Source organism: Grampus griseus (genome assembly GCF_964374135.1).
Source record: "Grampus griseus genome assembly, chromosome: 4".
Classification (NCBI taxonomy): domain Eukaryota; kingdom Metazoa; phylum Chordata; class Mammalia; order Artiodactyla; family Delphinidae; genus Grampus; species Grampus griseus.
In genome coordinates, this window is record NC_138997.1 from 12,697,934 (window position 1) to 12,714,825 (window position 16,892).

The 16,892-nt window shown below is 33.6% G+C and overlaps 1 protein-coding gene across 1 annotated transcript in view; it reads left to right on the forward strand.

Moving 5' to 3' along the window:
- Positions 1–16,892, forward strand: part of SMARCAD1 (SNF2 related chromatin remodeling ATPase with DExD box 1) — a 69,808-nt gene that overhangs the window by 40,374 nt on the left and 12,542 nt on the right. Inside the window, exons 9-11 of the mRNA XM_082653118.1 lie at positions 88–479; positions 9,211–9,410; positions 14,954–15,044. Of these exons, the coding sequence (XP_082509244.1) occupies positions 88–479; positions 9,211–9,410; positions 14,954–15,044 (683 nt within the window). The remainder of the gene's footprint in view (positions 1–87; positions 480–9,210; positions 9,411–14,953; positions 15,045–16,892) is intronic.

Consider the following 16,892-nt stretch of genomic DNA (forward strand, 5'->3'; position numbering starts at 1 on the left):
TTTATCTTTAATGTAGTTATTTAATTTATATATATTTATATTTAATTTATATCTTTCTAATGTAGTTATTTTTGTCTTTGTACACAGATATGCAATATGCTTCACCAAGTGAATTTCCAAATGGAAAAGAAGTTTCTTCAAGGAGTCAAAATTATCCTAAAAACGCAGCTAAAACAAAACTGAAACAGAAATGTTCCATGAAACCACAAAATGGTTTTAACAAGAAACGTAAAAAAACTGTATTTAATCCTAAAAGAGTTATTGAAGACTCTGAATATGATTCAGGTTCTGATGTCGGTAGTTCATTAGACGAGGACTATAGTAGTGGTGAAGAAGTGATGGAGGATGGCTATAAAGGTAAAATTCTTCACTTCCTTCAAGATGCTTCAATTGGTGAACTTACTTTGATTCCTCAGTGTTCTCAGAAAAAGGCTCAGAAGATAACAGAACTCCGGCCCTTTAATAGTTGGGAAGCTCTGGTAAGGCTACATTCTTTTGTTTTCCCCTGTGTGTGTGTATTTAATTCACAGTACCGTTTATAGTCAAGGCATCTTCAGCCCAGGGACGCATAGATGGGTGGCCTTATCCTGTGTAGAGTCAAACATTACTTTCATTCTAAGCCAATAGTATTTCAAATAGTGTCATATGACCTAATTTTGAATGAATTAAGGGGTGATTTTCCTGAAAAACCCCAAGCTGATTGGCTGGGCATACTGTCACTCATTCTTTTGCATAGAAACTTGGTTCATTTCACTGCAGAAGAAGAAATTAGAGCTTACATTTAGGAAGGAGTTGTTTGCTAGCCTGTTCTGATCTGTTTCTACTGAGACACAATGCAGAAAGCAAGAATGTGGCGGAAGTTTTACTACAACTACTTGAAGAGCAATAGCAACGTCCAGGGGAGCTCCATGATTTAAAATGCCAGCCTAAGTGTTTTATGCTTCACCACAAAGAAGCAATTGTTTATTTTATTTTTCTTTTAAAAGTGACAGCTCAATCTCTAACATGTTTTTCTTGGTTAAACAATACGGCCATTTTATGGAGTGTAGCAGGCTGCAGCGTTTTTAATTGGAAAGATAGAAAAGTGTGGAAGCCTAGAATTCAAGCGTTAGGTGAAGGGAAGGCATAAGCACTGGTAAGTACACTTTGCATGATCATTTTCTGGAATTTCATTTCCTGTAAACAAGTTTTATCTAAAATACCTGTATTTTGAGTTTCATAAATGTCAACAGTCAGCAAATCTTATTCATACGGAGAAATGTAAGAACTCTGTCTTTTAAAGTTTGCTTCATATTGTGAAAATGGGGGCTTTTATAGCATGGATTCTAAACAGGCCCTCCTGTGAAAGCAGTATGTGATTTTTTACAGCTTTAGAATGTGAAGTCACATCAATAGTGACTCTTGATGTTTTATGAATTTTTAGGAAGTTTTATTCCCTAACTTAGGGAGTAAAGTTGCTTTGTGATTAATCTTATACTTGGGACAAATCTATGTGAACCTAAGTTCCCTTTATGAGTATCTTGAAGTGGCAGGGTGGGAAGGTCCCTGAACAATGGTTGTAAATAGCATTTTCTAAAAAATTAAAATATTTGAAAAATATAGAAACAACATTACTAGTATTTCGTGGCTTTAAAAATAAATAAAGATATTCGTTTTGCCTAAAGCCTTTGCTTTTCCAGAGAACATCTGTCAAAGCAGGCCGTTTCAAAACTTGTTCGGCTTTGCCTAAGTGATTTATTTGTTAAAGTATTTGCTGAAGGGCGTTCTTGTTCTTCTTGTCTTCATTTTCTTCTTTCTTTTAATCTTTAATGGTCTCCTCTGTCATTACAGAGTTGGGTTGCTCGGGCTTGTTGGGATTCTAATTGACTTAATAAGGAATGCCCTTATCTGCACCAGTGTGTTTAGTCACTGTGACTACTTGCCCACGTATCTTATAGTAAAAAGTGAATTATACCAGAGTTATATGTGCCAGATGCTTTTAAAAATATTCAGTAACTTAACATGTAGAAAGCATATTTCCCCTACTAATTAATTGGCATAGTTTAAATTAGTCTTGACATGAATTTGGAGATTATGCATTATCTGCTGAAACCTCCTATAGCATCTTGCCCTCTTTCTGAAAGTTGAATACAGAGACTATTTTTGCTAGCCATTCATCTAAATGTTGATTATTTTATGTAACAGTTAAAAAGTAAACTTGCCACTTGAGTTTAGTGAATACAGGGCTTAGCTATTCTGAAAAAGTTAGTAAACACAAGTTCCTGGAAATGAACAGTTTAGCAAGTTAGTGTATATGAGTTTTGAGTTTTAATTTGTTTAGAACTTTCAGCTTTTGCTTTCATTTACTTTAGAATTTTGAATATGACTGATTTAAAGATCAATTTAATGTCTTAAAGTCATCAAAGGAAAGGTCAATATTATGTACATTTTGGTAAAAAAAAAATTATATAACTCCTTCCCTATTAATCAGAGAGGCTTGCTAATGTACCTGTAAACTACTTCAAAAATAAAAGAAAAAGCATTTACTTTTGTTTTCATAGCTACTGTTTTTAGAAATTCTTAAGAGAATTAATTGAAATTTTAATTTTGTTCCTCAGTCATACTTTAATGAAAATTACAAGGCATTATATATTAAGAACAAAGTGCAAATGTCTAGTAAACTCTTAACATTATTGTTGAATCTTATTAGTTTAGTCTTCAGGATTGGGGAATTTGGCAGAACTTTAAAACTCATTAATATTTCATTACAATGCATACTGAGCCCACAAATCAAAGTAAACACATATTTTAATTATGATTTTTTGCTAAAACAGAAGTCTCCATAACATTGATAGGTTAAATGTAATCATTGGTATTTCATTGTGTTATTTTATTATAAAATTAATTTGAATGTGAAAATTATTTTAGCAGTGCCTTTTAAAACAGAAGTTGAAACGTTGTGCATTATGATTATGACTTTATTGTCAAAGAATTACACTTTTAAAAAATTTAAATGCTCAGATATTCTAGTCACCCTTATTTTATTTACATGAGGAAAATTTGGTTATTTAATGAAATAAGTTCTTTATGTTAAGGGTATTTGTGTTTGCAGCTTTATACCCTTTTTAAAAATCAAAATCTAAATAGTGTTTGTCAGATTTTCTTCATAATTTTTCCATTTCTCTTATTTTTCTGCTTAATAGCAGTAAAGTATGTGCTTATGGTAAGAAATCACATCATTAAATCATGTAGACTTTGGAAACAAAGCCAGCCAAAATGTCATTAGTTTAAAAATATGTACTGTTAATGTGCTAAAATTGGGGTTTTTGTTGCCAAATTTCACACATTTGATGGCATCAGTTCGCCAACCACTTACTGAATTTTTATCTAGCTTTGTGCAAAATAGGGTGGAGATGCGATTACGTCTATTATAATCTTATTATGTTGCATCTTTGTACTTTAATCAGAATCGTAGTATACTGATCAAATCAAGATTCATGAATAGCTCATTCATAAATAGCTCAATCTAAAAATTTTTCATATATGCGTTTAGTTCCTTAACATTTAGATCAGCATAAATGCAGTTTTCTTTGATTGTTAACCGGCAACCCGGGTTTACCTCATGTGGAAACATTACTCGTCATTGTGCTGCTCCCATCCACTAGTGACTTAGAGCACAGGTTTTCTTTTTTGCTTTATTGTAAAATGGCTGTCTAAATTTGTGACTCGAAGAATTGTAATGCATACTACTTCCTGATAGGGTGGCTTCAGTAAAGTGTGTGATTACTGTATTCAGGCTTTGTTTTCATTTTTGTTAAGTTTGATAAATATTTATTTTAAAATTATAAATGCATTTTGAGTACTTTGTAGGCTGCTCCCAGGTATTTATAGTATTTAAGACTCCTGTCCTCAATAATGTTACTTCTTAGGTGGGGAATTAAATCTGCTTTTAAACGATTTCCCCCTTCCTATAGAAATGCAAAATTATTTGTACTGTAAGAGTGACACATGGTGGCAAGAGATAGGTACTTCAGTGGGTGAGTGATTTAAAAAGATAAAGACCTTAAAGTAATATCGACTTTTTAATCAAAGAGATAGTTATCAGGGCCATGTTGACGTTCTTTTTTCATGTAATTATCCAGTTAAGTAGCAATTACTTTTTTTCTCTTTTTTTCCCTCTGAGAAAATAGCTTTATCATTTTTTTGAAGAACGATTTGTTTTCTTTGTCTAAAATTGAAACAGTACATGCGAGAACAAAGAAGAAAATCAAGTTTAGCCAAAATTCTACCAAAGATACTTCCCACTTTAGACTTTATTGACCATCCATCTGTTTATGAATATGTTTGTATATTTCATATTATGTAATTAGGATCGTATTTGCTGTGCTCATCAACAACTTTAGATTTACTAGTGGATCCCGCATTTACAGAGTACTTTGTATTTCTTAGGTCTTATTTTAGTGAAGCTAAGTAACTTACAGGATTGTTAAATGCTTTTTGTCTTCAGCAAGCAGTAACATAACAGTAGAGTGTTCTTACACCTTTCCTTAGGGGCAGACACCCATTTTCCCTGCCCCCCCCACACCTAATAAAAGTGTTTTGGAATTAAATGTTGGGCTTCTTTTAATGTTTTTTTTTTTTATTATTTATGCGTGTATTTAGATCAAGTTAAAAAATTCTACAGGCTTGTTCTCCCTGAAAATCCATATCCATCCCCTTCTCCAGCCTATTTCCTGTACTACAGATAACTGCTTCTACATCTTCTGTCTGATTCTTATCACTTCCATATCTAGGAATATAAAGATAATGCTTTTTTTAAATTTTTCAGTTGCAGGCCTTATCTTTTGACATGACATAGACATTATAGCATTGTGGTAGGATTAGCTCTCTTCTCGCTCTCTGTCTCACCTCACATGCCCATTTCCCATTCCCCAGTCCTATCAGTATGTTAATAATGCGGTAATTTTGAAAATCATTTTTTAGTATCTACATTGTTAGACTATGCAAATGCCTTTTATAGCTGAGCCATGTAATATACTACATGATTACTTTTTTTCCTTGCTCAGCATTTTGTTTTCCCTACTTACTAGTTGTCTTGGTTTTTCTGTTTTCTTAGTTTTGTATATACTTACTACTTCGGCTCTAAATTCTTCCCTAATTGTCTAAATTTCCCCTCAGTTTTTAGACACTTCAGATATTTTGTCAGTTTTATCTTCTTGGAAAAGTCTCTTCTGGAGTCTTATGACCTACGGTAGGGGAACAGCTGTGATATTGGAATTTCATTTCCCCAACATCCTGAGGAATGTTGTTTTTCTCTCTGTTGGTTCTCTTGTTTCGGAATTCCATTCATGCCTCTTTATTTATTCCCTTGGTTTTGTAAAAACCATACTTGAGGGTGAGTAAATAATATAGTGGAGCTAGATGGCCTGGTTTTGAATCCCAATTCTGACATTTTCTAGCAACTTACACGACCTTAAGCAAGTTCTTTCTCTGTTCCTGTATTTCTTCTTCTCTAAGTGGGGTGTAATTATGATACTGACCTCTGGAGAAGGCTAAGGATTAAATAAAGTTAAGTGCCCGTTCAATTGTCTGTCTCTTAAAAAATGTTAGCTGCAGATATCCACAATATTTTGTGTTGGAAGTTTTGTATATATTATTAGTGAAATGTTAAGAAACGATTATAGTTTTCTACTCTCCCCCAATATCAGTTCTAGTCATATTGAGTCAAACTTTTTTGGATCAAATCATTTTTCTCTATCTCTCTCTCTTTTTTTTTTTTTAATTTTTTTTTTCTCTCTCTCTTTTTTTAACCCCCTCTGTGCTTTTAAACAGATTTATGACTGGTCACATTACCCACAATATATTAAGACTACATTTTTCAGCCTCCCTTTGGTAATTTGACAAATTCCTGTCCAGTGAGATATAGGCAGAAGTATACCACGATTTTGGGAAAGCGTCCTTAAAGGATCTCTTCTTCCTGTTGGTTGAGATGTCAGTGGGATGAGGACTCACATGTTGAGGATATTGAAGCAACAAAGTAGAAGAATTCTTTTTTTTTTTTTTTTTTTTGCGGTACGCAGGCCTCTCACTGCTGTGGCCTCTCCCATTGCAGAGCACAGGCTCCAGACGCGCAGGCTCAGCGGCCATGGCTCACAGGCCCAGCCGCTCCGAGGCATGTGGGATCTTCCCAGACCGGGGCACGAACCCGTGTCCCCTGCATCAGCAGGCGGACTCTCAACCACTGCGCCACCAGGGAAGCCCCCTAAAGTACTAGATAGATCTAAATTCTAATCCAGCAGCAATAATTTGGGTCATCTCTAATGTTGGTTGGTTTGTACGGAAAGAGAGGGTAAAGAGAGTTGGAAGCCTCACGGAGTTAAGTTGAAACTTTGACTTTAGAAATAACCAAAATGTCAAGTTCATTAAAAGTCTCAATCAAACTGTTGCAGCATCATGAAGTAAGAGTAAGAGTTGCTTTTTGCACACCCCTTCATTGCCCCTACAAAAATATCAAACATAAAAATTAGAATACTAAATGAACCCTCATGTACTCATCACCAGGTACAGTTATCAGCTTATGTCTGATCTTGTTTCATCTATCCTCTCTGTTCCCCCCTCCCCATCTCCCTTTCCCTCTCTCTCTCCCTCTCTCCCCCCTCCCTCCCTCCCCCTCCCCCCTTCCTGTAATATCTTTGGTGAAGAAACTGGATCATTTGTTCTATAGCTTCCCAGTCAGGGCTTTTCTGGTTATATTTTCTGTGGAATAAGGATTAGAATTAAATGCTCCCATCAGTACTATTACATGGTTGGTGGTATGTTCTTTCATCAGGAAACGGTGATGTCTGGTTGTTTCTTTTTTTTTTTAATGTATGTTTCTCTCTTCTCTAGGTTCTGACATACTGAATTGATCTTCCTTGAGTCAAAACAGTTCTTTCTGATTTCTGGACTTCCTAGATCCTAGATTATATTACTGTCCTTTTGAAAAGTACCCATGAAATTTTGTTTTTTCCCTTATAATACCAGTTAAGACTTAAAATTGTATGTTGCATGTCTTTCCCAATGACTATAAACCACACGAGGACAAGGGACTATGTCTGTATACCAGGTACTTTTTCACCAGCCAGGGTAGTACTTAACTACAAAAGAAAAGAAAAGAAACCAACAAAAAAATGGCAGTTGGTTACAGAAAAAAGGGTTTTTGTTTTTTAACCTTTTATTTTATATAGGAGTATAGCCGATTAACAATATTGTGATAGTTTCATGTGCACAGCAAAGTGACTGAGCCATACGTTTACATGCATCCATTCTCCCCCAAATTCTGCTCCCATCCAGGCTTCCACATAACATTGAGCAGAGTTCCCTGTGCTATACAGTAGGTCCTTGTTCGTTATCCATTTTAAATATAGTAGTGTGTACATATCAATCCCACCCTTCCCCCTCTGTTTTTTAACTTTTAAGGGTTTTTTTGTTTTGTTTTGGGAAGTACTAGTTTTAGTGAAAAGAGAAAAGCATAGACTTTGGAATCTTTTATCCTGCTTTGTGACCTTGGAAATTGAATCTTTATTCATCCAGAACTGGTGGACTGATCTTGCAGTTGTGAGAACTGCATGAGTTAGTGAATAAAAGACACCTAGTAGTTTCTGGCACATACAAAGCACACAATATATTGTTCCTTCTTTTTTTTTTCTGGTTATTCTCGTTGGTTCTCTCACACACGGCATATCGCAAACACACTACCCCACAATAGGCATGAGATTGGTTTTTTGGCCTATAATTTTGGGGTTCCATTTAAAAATAAAAATATTTTAATTAAAAGTTCTACTAAAACCTCATTAAAATCTTCAAGGCACTGATTCTTACATATCTTGTTCTTTATGTTTACATCTTTTTCCCTGGGAAGTACAGAGTGGGAGATTACATTGTGATTATGAATGTTGTCCTTGTGAAAATATAAAGCAGTGTACAAATAACTTTTTATTTCATGATGCCATTTTGTGGCATGCTAAGTTTTTGGTTTGTTTTGTTTTTTATTCCTGCAGTACAGTAATAACATGGCTTTGGAATAGATGAGTAAGTTTCATTTCTACCAACCTACTCTAGGTTAGATGTGAAAAATACATGTTAGTATAAACTGCATTTTTTATGAAATTTTCTTAGTATATCCTTTGAGTATTGAATTTCTGTTGCTTGAGCTTCTCTGTGAACTTAGAAATACTGTGTTCATGGGGATTATTTAGAGCTGTTAATGAGATTCTTGTCATAACTTGAAAGAATATGCTAAATACGATACTATGAATCAAAACCATGTGTGGCTTTATTCTAACAGATGGTTTTAGTTTAGTTTCCTTTGTTCTGGATTATGGTATTTTTCTTTTTGCCCAACAAACAGCTTTCAAATAGCTACTGGGCTTTTTTCTAATCCTTTACACTAAAAATATTTTTTTGTACAGTTCTTCAAGATATATTTTTTTCAGCTATCTATTTGGGAAAATTCTAATTCTGTTACAGCTTTTACCTTGTAAAGTATTCAGTGTCTCCTTTAGAAAAATAAATACAAATACATTTTGAAAGAAATTCTGAGTTTTCATACAAACCCATTTATACAAGTCTTGTATTGAATTTGATACTATTCTTAACTTTTATCAAATTATTGAATTGGTCACGGTATACTTTTGATTCACATAATATCTTTCCAAGTAGTAGTTGTCTCAGTTTAGAGAAAAATATCAAGTGACAAATAATAATTGGAGTTTTGAAAGCTTGAGGGGTTGTACTGTGATGATAGGGCAAAGTATGTTTTAGGAAAATTAATCTTATATTCATAGGAAGTGACAAAAATGGAGGCAAGAGATCTAGTATGCAGTTTTTATATTTGGCACTATTACCTTTGGTAATAGTCATAAATCCGAGGTTTTGAAGACAAAACCTGATAGGAGACATTAACAATTACTTTAGAGTTTCTCCCATAAGAGAACAGCTACCAGGGTCAAGGTAGCAAGCTTGGGATGGTGCGTTTTGAGGAAAAAGGTATGTTTTATTTCAACATGATGAGTTTGAGGTGACAGTGGGATTTATCAAAGTGAAACGTGAGAATGCAAATGCAGGTTCTCTTCACATTTGATTAAGGTCATTAGTAAAAGTTTAACAAACTTTTTTCCCTCACAGAGAAAGAAATTGGCTCCCTATTTACTAGATCTGAACTGTTAAATTATTTTTCTTTTCATGCCATAGTTCACAAAGATGTCCAAAACGAATGGCTTATCAGAAGATTTGATATGGCACTGTAAAACACTGATCCAAGAAAGGGATGTAGTTATAAGGCTTATGAACAAATGTGAAGACATTTCAAATAAATTGACAAAACAAGTTACCATGCTCACTGGAAATGGAGGTGGATGGAACATAGAACAACCCTCCATTCTAAACCAAAGGTAATACTTGTTGTATGTACCTATTCATTATTTTATCTCAGTTGTATAAAAATGTTGAATTTATTCCTGTATTGTGCCTAGGAAACTTAAATGTGCAAATGGTAGGAAAACTAATGTTTAAAAGGGAAACCCAGGGTTTCCTATAATGGCATGTAAGTGGTATATGAATTGTTTTTCATTGATCGTCACCCCCCTCCCCCCAATCAGGATATTTTACTCCATTATCACATTGTAAATTAGAGGGAGGAGATATTATGGTCTTATGTAACCTATGTTTTCCTTGTCTGATGACAGATAATTTCATATATAATCACAGAAACGGAAAAGGTGGTTTTAGCTACCTCTTAATTTAGTGCTTCAGAGTCAGCTGCTCAACTGCATCAATGTAAAAATTTGTCTTAGTTCAGTTTCTTTTTGATCATAAGTGAAATGATTGAAGTATCCTATATATGCGATTAAATGCTTTCAAAAGCCCAAAATTTTTAATCTTTTTGAGGTAAAAACACATAAAAATTGAAAAGGACACTTTTATTAAATAGATTATATAAGGAAAAATTATAAAAAGTATATATTTAAAAAGTATATTCCCCAAACTGCTACTGTCAGTAAAATACCTTGTCCGAGTTGTTGCAAAAAATAAACACTAAATTGTTTTCACTAAAAAATTTGTCCAACAACCAGAATGTATGAAAACGGCGTTTTGTAATTGTGAACACCCCTCCTTTGCATGATGTTGGGATATGGCGGGCGGGACGTTGTTTTGAACTTCTTTTAAAAGTTTATTTTCAAGTTGTCTGGGAACTCAGGACTGTTCAGAATGCTTCCTTTTTTAAAAAAAAGTATAAAATTGTTTACTGTGATAATACATACAGAGGCAATACCATGGAAATAGTCGAAGTTGCTAAGGTCCGAGACTAGTTAGGATGATTTATGGTGTATCCATAGTCTGCAGTGTTATGTAATTTTTAAAATGAATTATTTCTGTTCAAAATATTTCTGATAGGTATTTAATAAGATTAGCACTAGGGTCTCATTAAAATTATTTACCTTAGTTGGTGATTTTATGTACTTCTGATATTTTTCTAAGTTAATGATCAAAGCATATTTGCTGATCATTGGTTAATTAAAAGTCAAGATATGAAAAAAAAATCAAGATATGGTTACTGGCCTTTAATAGTAAGCTACAATCTTTTCTGTGCCCTTCTAGGGTGCTATGGGATGGTGTAGGGAAACGTGATGCAGTTCCCACAAAGAAGCTCTTTTCTCTGTTGCATAGAAAGAACTATGACCATGTCAGCAAATTCATCTCCTAAAAGTGTAGTTGGAGCTGCTCCTTCTTGTTCTACAGCATTGGATATGGGGAGTTCTTCACTCTACAAGGCTTACCCAGTTGAGTCTACTTTATCGTAATTTGGAGTTTAAAAAATCAAGTGCTTTATTGCATCACTTAAAAAATTTCTCTCTTAAACCCACATCCACAAAGTCCTATTACTTGTAAATAGTATGATCAGGTAATAAAGCTATCCTTTTTATTAGACTGAGGAATTTTTAAATGAAATATTAAACAGGTGAGAAAAATAGTTTGGGGGGTTTTTTAGGTGCTTCTTGGATCTAGTCCCAAAGTACAACTTCTGAAAACCTGTATAGATAGTCTCTTTGGAGTTTATTTAAATGCACTTTTAGGGGGTGAAATTTGTTGTCTTGGTTTTTGTGTTTAGCCAATGTAAGTTGCACAAGCAACTTGCAGATTTTTACTTGGTATACTGGCCAAGCATAATGGCTGCTTAGTATAGAAACATTTGAAGTACTTTCCTTGCCCTGGGAAAGGATTTATTAGCACAGAGGAAAATATTAAACTATCCTGAAGAATAAGCTGTTGTGCTTTCGCTTAACAGAACAAATTCTTTATAGTAAAGTTTATTTTGAAGCAAAATTATATTAACTATTTTCCTATTAGAAATTTTTATGAATTATAACAGAAGAAAAATAGCCTTTTAGAGGTAAAAGGAATACACACATGCTGTAACTCCCTGTTAAAAATAAAGTCTTTGCAAGGGAAAAAATTCTCATATGTATCTCAAAACCATTATATTCATAATGTTTATTTTAAAATGTCAAAACTAAAATTACCTTAAATTAAAATATAATACAGTGAGGAAATGTTAAAAAAAAAAAAAACCTCAGTATTTCTCCTATTTTATTCCTATCATAGATGTAGCCATCTCTCAAGCTTTAGCGGTTTATCTAAAATTTATCAGCTTTAAACTGTTTTAACTGAAAAGGTTTCTCACATGTTCAGTATAAAATAATATTTAATTATGTGTTTCCTGTCTTTTTCTGGGCTAAATCTACTAAGGTTCTTGTGAACTTGTTCATCCTCAGCTTGGCAGGATGTTTCTAAACAGTTACCGGGAAACCATTTGACAATGATGTGAATGCAAATCAGTAGTGCAGATGTGTTGACTAACTCAGAGTACTATGATAGAAATATTTTAGTAGTTTGGATACTACTATTAGTACAAACTATTATTGTGGTAGTATTTTCAGCGTTCATGACATACTTGAGGGACATAAATTTTTGGTCAGCTAGCATCGCTAATCTGTTTCATATGAACTACTTGAAAAAGTTTCTGTAGCCCTGTATTTCTGCATTTTAAACTTAAATTTAGCACATTGTATATACTCCAGTTTTCTATTTCAGGCCTTTCTCACCTTTCAGAATAATTTTGATACTAGTTTTCTCTGACAGGAAATTTAAACCCCATTTAGTTTTCGCTCTGAAAAGAAATTATAGTAACTCTCTGGAAGGATTTTTTTTCCCCCGACAAAACAAGTAACTTTAAAATAACATGCTACCTCATTTTCTTTCATGACCTCAGAAAATCTTAAAATCACTTTTTTCCTTATTGGGAGGTAAGAAAACCTTCAGTTTAAAGATACTGTAGTCCCCTTTTGAAAAGAGATCACTTACCTAATTCAAAAGGCCCAGGCTATAGTTCTTACCATTTGGATAACCCTGAGCAGATTACATTCTTATTTGTAAACTAGTGGGTGGGGTTCATATGCAATCACAAAAATTTTTAGAAAACTGTTGAATGTCAAAAGTAATGGAAGGTATGATTGTATAGCAGCTAAATATTAGCGCCTGCTAGAGAACGAATATAGTTGCCCTGTTTTAAAACTTGTCTTAACAAGGGAATTGGAAAGCTGTTTGCCAGAACTACATTTCCAGTGCTCCTCTGGCTTTCTGAAGAAAGGGTGTGTTGTGGGCAGCACTGTTGTGACACTAAGCAACAGAAAGTTACTTGTGATTTACATAAATCTAGCAGAGGAGCAAGTACACACACATACACACTTATATTTTTAAAACAAATACTTCAATATAACAGGTATTTAATGTCCTGATCAAAACAGCTACCATAGCTGCTTTGTGATTGTGGATGAAACAATTTTATTTGAATGAAAAATTCAGTGCTTCTCAAAATTTCCTCATCACTTTTTAAAATTTTATGTATAGTGAAGAATAATAGTTAGACTCGTTCCTCAACATGTGTTGGTGATAACATATATTCAGTAATTTTTGTTAAGAATATTTCTTGGCTATTTGTGATAAATTTACATTGGGGTAGCATGTTGGCCCTTGGGATGCATTTATAAGTGATGTAATATGCCTACCGTATCAAGTTTCATCATTTTCATGGAATGTGAACCTTAATGTGTGGGGGATGACTTAAGACAGTAGGAAGGACTCGGGAAAATAATGAAAATTCAATTTAAAAATAGAAAGTGTCGACTGTAGAGTGGGTGGGTCAGAGAGAAAACTTTCATGTTTGCTGTTTAGTGATTAAGGGCTGAACTCTGGATCAGAACTGGATTGAGTACCAGCTCTGCCACTGCAGACATGGATTTGGATAGCTGTGACCTTGGGCAAGTTACTTAACTTCTCTGAATCCCAAAGAGAATCTCTAAATCCCATCTCTAAATGGAGATGATGATAATAATAGTATCTACTTTATAATGTAGATTAAATAAAGTAATAATGCATGTAAAGCCCATGCATGTAAAGTATAGTGTCTAGAATTCCAATATTAGCATTTACTCTACCAGTATAGTAGAATTTATTTGGACCTGAAAATTAAAATGTCTATGATAATATTCTGTTTATTATTACTTTCATAGTGGCATAGAAATTATATTGGCCAAGAAGGCAAAGACATTTTAAAAAATGAACTGTAAAGTCTTCAGCAGTACTGCTGATTCTTCCTACCTATACTATTAATTTTTTCAAATGAGAATTACTTTATAGATTGCGTACCCCACAGTTGAAACATAGATTCTGATTTAAGATGGATATCTTTCTACCTCACCTCTTTGATCCCTGTTCTAATTAAAGTGTCTTGATTTCAGAATTTGACCCCTTAACCATTTATCAGAGCCATTTATCAGACCCCTTCTCCCTGTGCAGATAGGATCTGTGTAACAGGAAATTAAGGGGATATGATAAAAGCTGTAGAGTGAGAAGCATGGCCTTGTCCTAAGTTTTTATGTTAATGTGGGGTTTATGCTTCCCAGTGAGTATAAGAATAAGCTTTTGCATGAGGTAGACTTTTATGAGTTAAAATCTTAGCCATAAGACTTTGTAGCTACGCAACCTCAGGCAACTTACTGAGCCTCGGGTTTTTTCATCTGTTAAAAAATAACTACCTTAATAGAATATTAAAAGATTGAATGAGGTGATGCTAGAAAATGATATTTTTGTATATCTGTATATAATAGATGTTCAGTAAATAACTGCTATTAGTTTTTAACCACTTGAACTTTTAGAAAAAACTAACCATTTCGTCCATTAGACCCCTTCCACGTTGCCATCCAAGCAAGTTGCTCCCAGGGATTAGTCTGTTCATGTGTTCACAAATTAAATAAGATTTTTGACACATGCCTGCTGCTTTCTACTCACTGGTCTTTATTGATGCCTAGCAAATTTACATTTATATGTAGTTCAAACATAAATACACACATACATACATACATCCTCCAGAATTATACATACCAGTGATATTAGAGGTGATTGGCATTCAGTCAGCAAGTTTTATTAAATCAGCCTGGCAAAGTAGCAAATTATGCATATGTTTTTGTTCTAATACTTTAAGTTCCTTACTGTGCTAATATTCAAATCAGTACATTTTTCTAGAATATAAATATTATATTAGTAATATGTTATCATTGTTAATATTCTGATCATTTGTGGAATTAATTTGGTGGCATTACATTATGACTGAATATGAAAATTTTTTGGTAATTCTTATTGCCAGAAACAACAAATACAGAATAAAATTTGAGAGGTTTTTTAAAATGTATTATGTTTTGCGTTCATTTTCTTAAGTAAGTGTAAATAGCTTTTAACAGTAAGTTAAAAGGTAAGACTGTAACTAGATACTTCAGTTTTTTTGTGCATTGTAAACCTAAACCTCTTCTCAGAAAACTAGTAGAAAAAACTAATAGAGGTATAAATCTATAATATCTGGTAACTCTCTCTTTACCAGTTTGTCACTCAAGCCCTATCAGAAGGTTGGTTTGAATTGGCTGGCATTGGTACATAAACATGGACTTAATGGCATTTTGGCAGATGAAATGGTAAGTAGTACTCTATTTCTAGGATTTATCAATAATAGGCATCCTTGCTGTCATTCAAAAGATGAAAATTTCCCTTGTCCCTATTAGTTTACTGCTCTTACCAAGGTATAATCCCTCTCACTCCTCTCAGTTTTCTGTTGCTTATCTTAGTTCTAACCTCCTAACTTTCCCCTCAAAAATGAAAATAGGTTTTTTGTCTTTCTCATCAAATTAATAAATATATGTGTTTTGAAAATTAGATATTACATAAAAATACACAGGAAAAAAACCAAAATCACACATAATCCTGCCATCTTAGAGTAAGTACTATTTTGGTATATATCTTTTTCCAGAATATTTTCTTTTGTAGGTGTGTGTGTATGCATATATACATACACATATACATATATATGTCATATTAAAAGAGATTTTACTACATGTGCTTTTCTGTAGCTCCCTTTAAAATTTACCAGATACCTGTCCTTGTTAGTAAATAAATCTACACATTTATCATCACCATCATTTCAGTCATTTTACTTTTATTAGATGTTTCTGAGTTTCTGTTCTTTTCCAGATCACATTTTGCTTGAAGGTAAGCTTAGGAAGTTCATTACAGCCAATAGTCCAACTAGAAACTTGACCTTTAATCTAACCTTTACCTTCCTTCCTCCAGCTATGCTTTTTAAAAAGTGTTTATTAAAAATGAGTAATGTTCAATGGAGAAAATGTTTGTTGAATATATGTATTACATTGTGTATTAGATTTCCAAAATAAAAATTAACAAAGGTAATAATCCTTGTTCTCTAGCTAGCTTCTAGTAAAATAATCTTTAGTTTTTCAAGACAGTTTCCACACATACCTCATACTGTCGTTAAAACAGAGATGCTATTTATCTAATATAAAAGTGAATAATATATGCAGAATTTCAAAATAGTTAGAAATTACGTATAGAATGTAGAGTAGTACAGTTGTGGAAACTGGACTTGGAAATCAGATCTGGGTTCTGGGTACCAAATTTGCCTTTCGTGGGCTCTGTAATCCTTACCAAATGACCTAATCTCTCAGAGCCAATATTAATAAAACATAGGTAATTCCTGTATCATAAGATTATATTTGGTATCAAATGAGGTATATTATGTGAAACTGTTTTTGTAACCTGTAAAGTACAATATTTATGATAAGGTAGTGTCTGCTAGGGCTTCCCTAACAAAATACTAAAGACAGTGTGGCTTAAACAACAGAAACTTATTTCTCACAGTTCTGGAGGCTGGAAGTCTAAAATCAAGGTGTTGGCAGGTTTGGTTTCTCTTGAGGCTACTCTGTTTGGTTTGCAGATGGACACCTTGCTGTGTCCTCACATGGCTTTTTCTCTAGAAACATCCATCTCTTCTTTTATGATAGAAGTTGGGTCCCTACCCTTGTGACCCTATTTAACTTTACTTATCTCTTTAGAGGCTCTATCTCCAAATAAACCCCAGCATTGGGAGTTAGGGCTTCAACATGTTTGGGGTTGGAGGCAATTCACTTCCTAACACTTGGCAATGTTTAGCTCTCCTAAGGAGCTACATTTCCTCAGGAGCCTTTTTTTTTTTTAATGCAATACTTTATTGGTGTATAATTTACTTGAAATAAAATGCACAAATGTTCAGCTTAGTGACTTTTTACATATATGTACACCCATCTGACTGTATGTGACATAAACATTTCCATCATCCCAGAAAGTTCCCTTATGCTCCTTTTCAGTCATTACCACCACTACTATTCTGACACCTATGACTATAGAATAATTTTTTTCTGATTTTGAACTTTATATAAATAGATTCATACAGTATGTACTGTTTGTTTCTGGTTCATTTGGTGCATAATAAA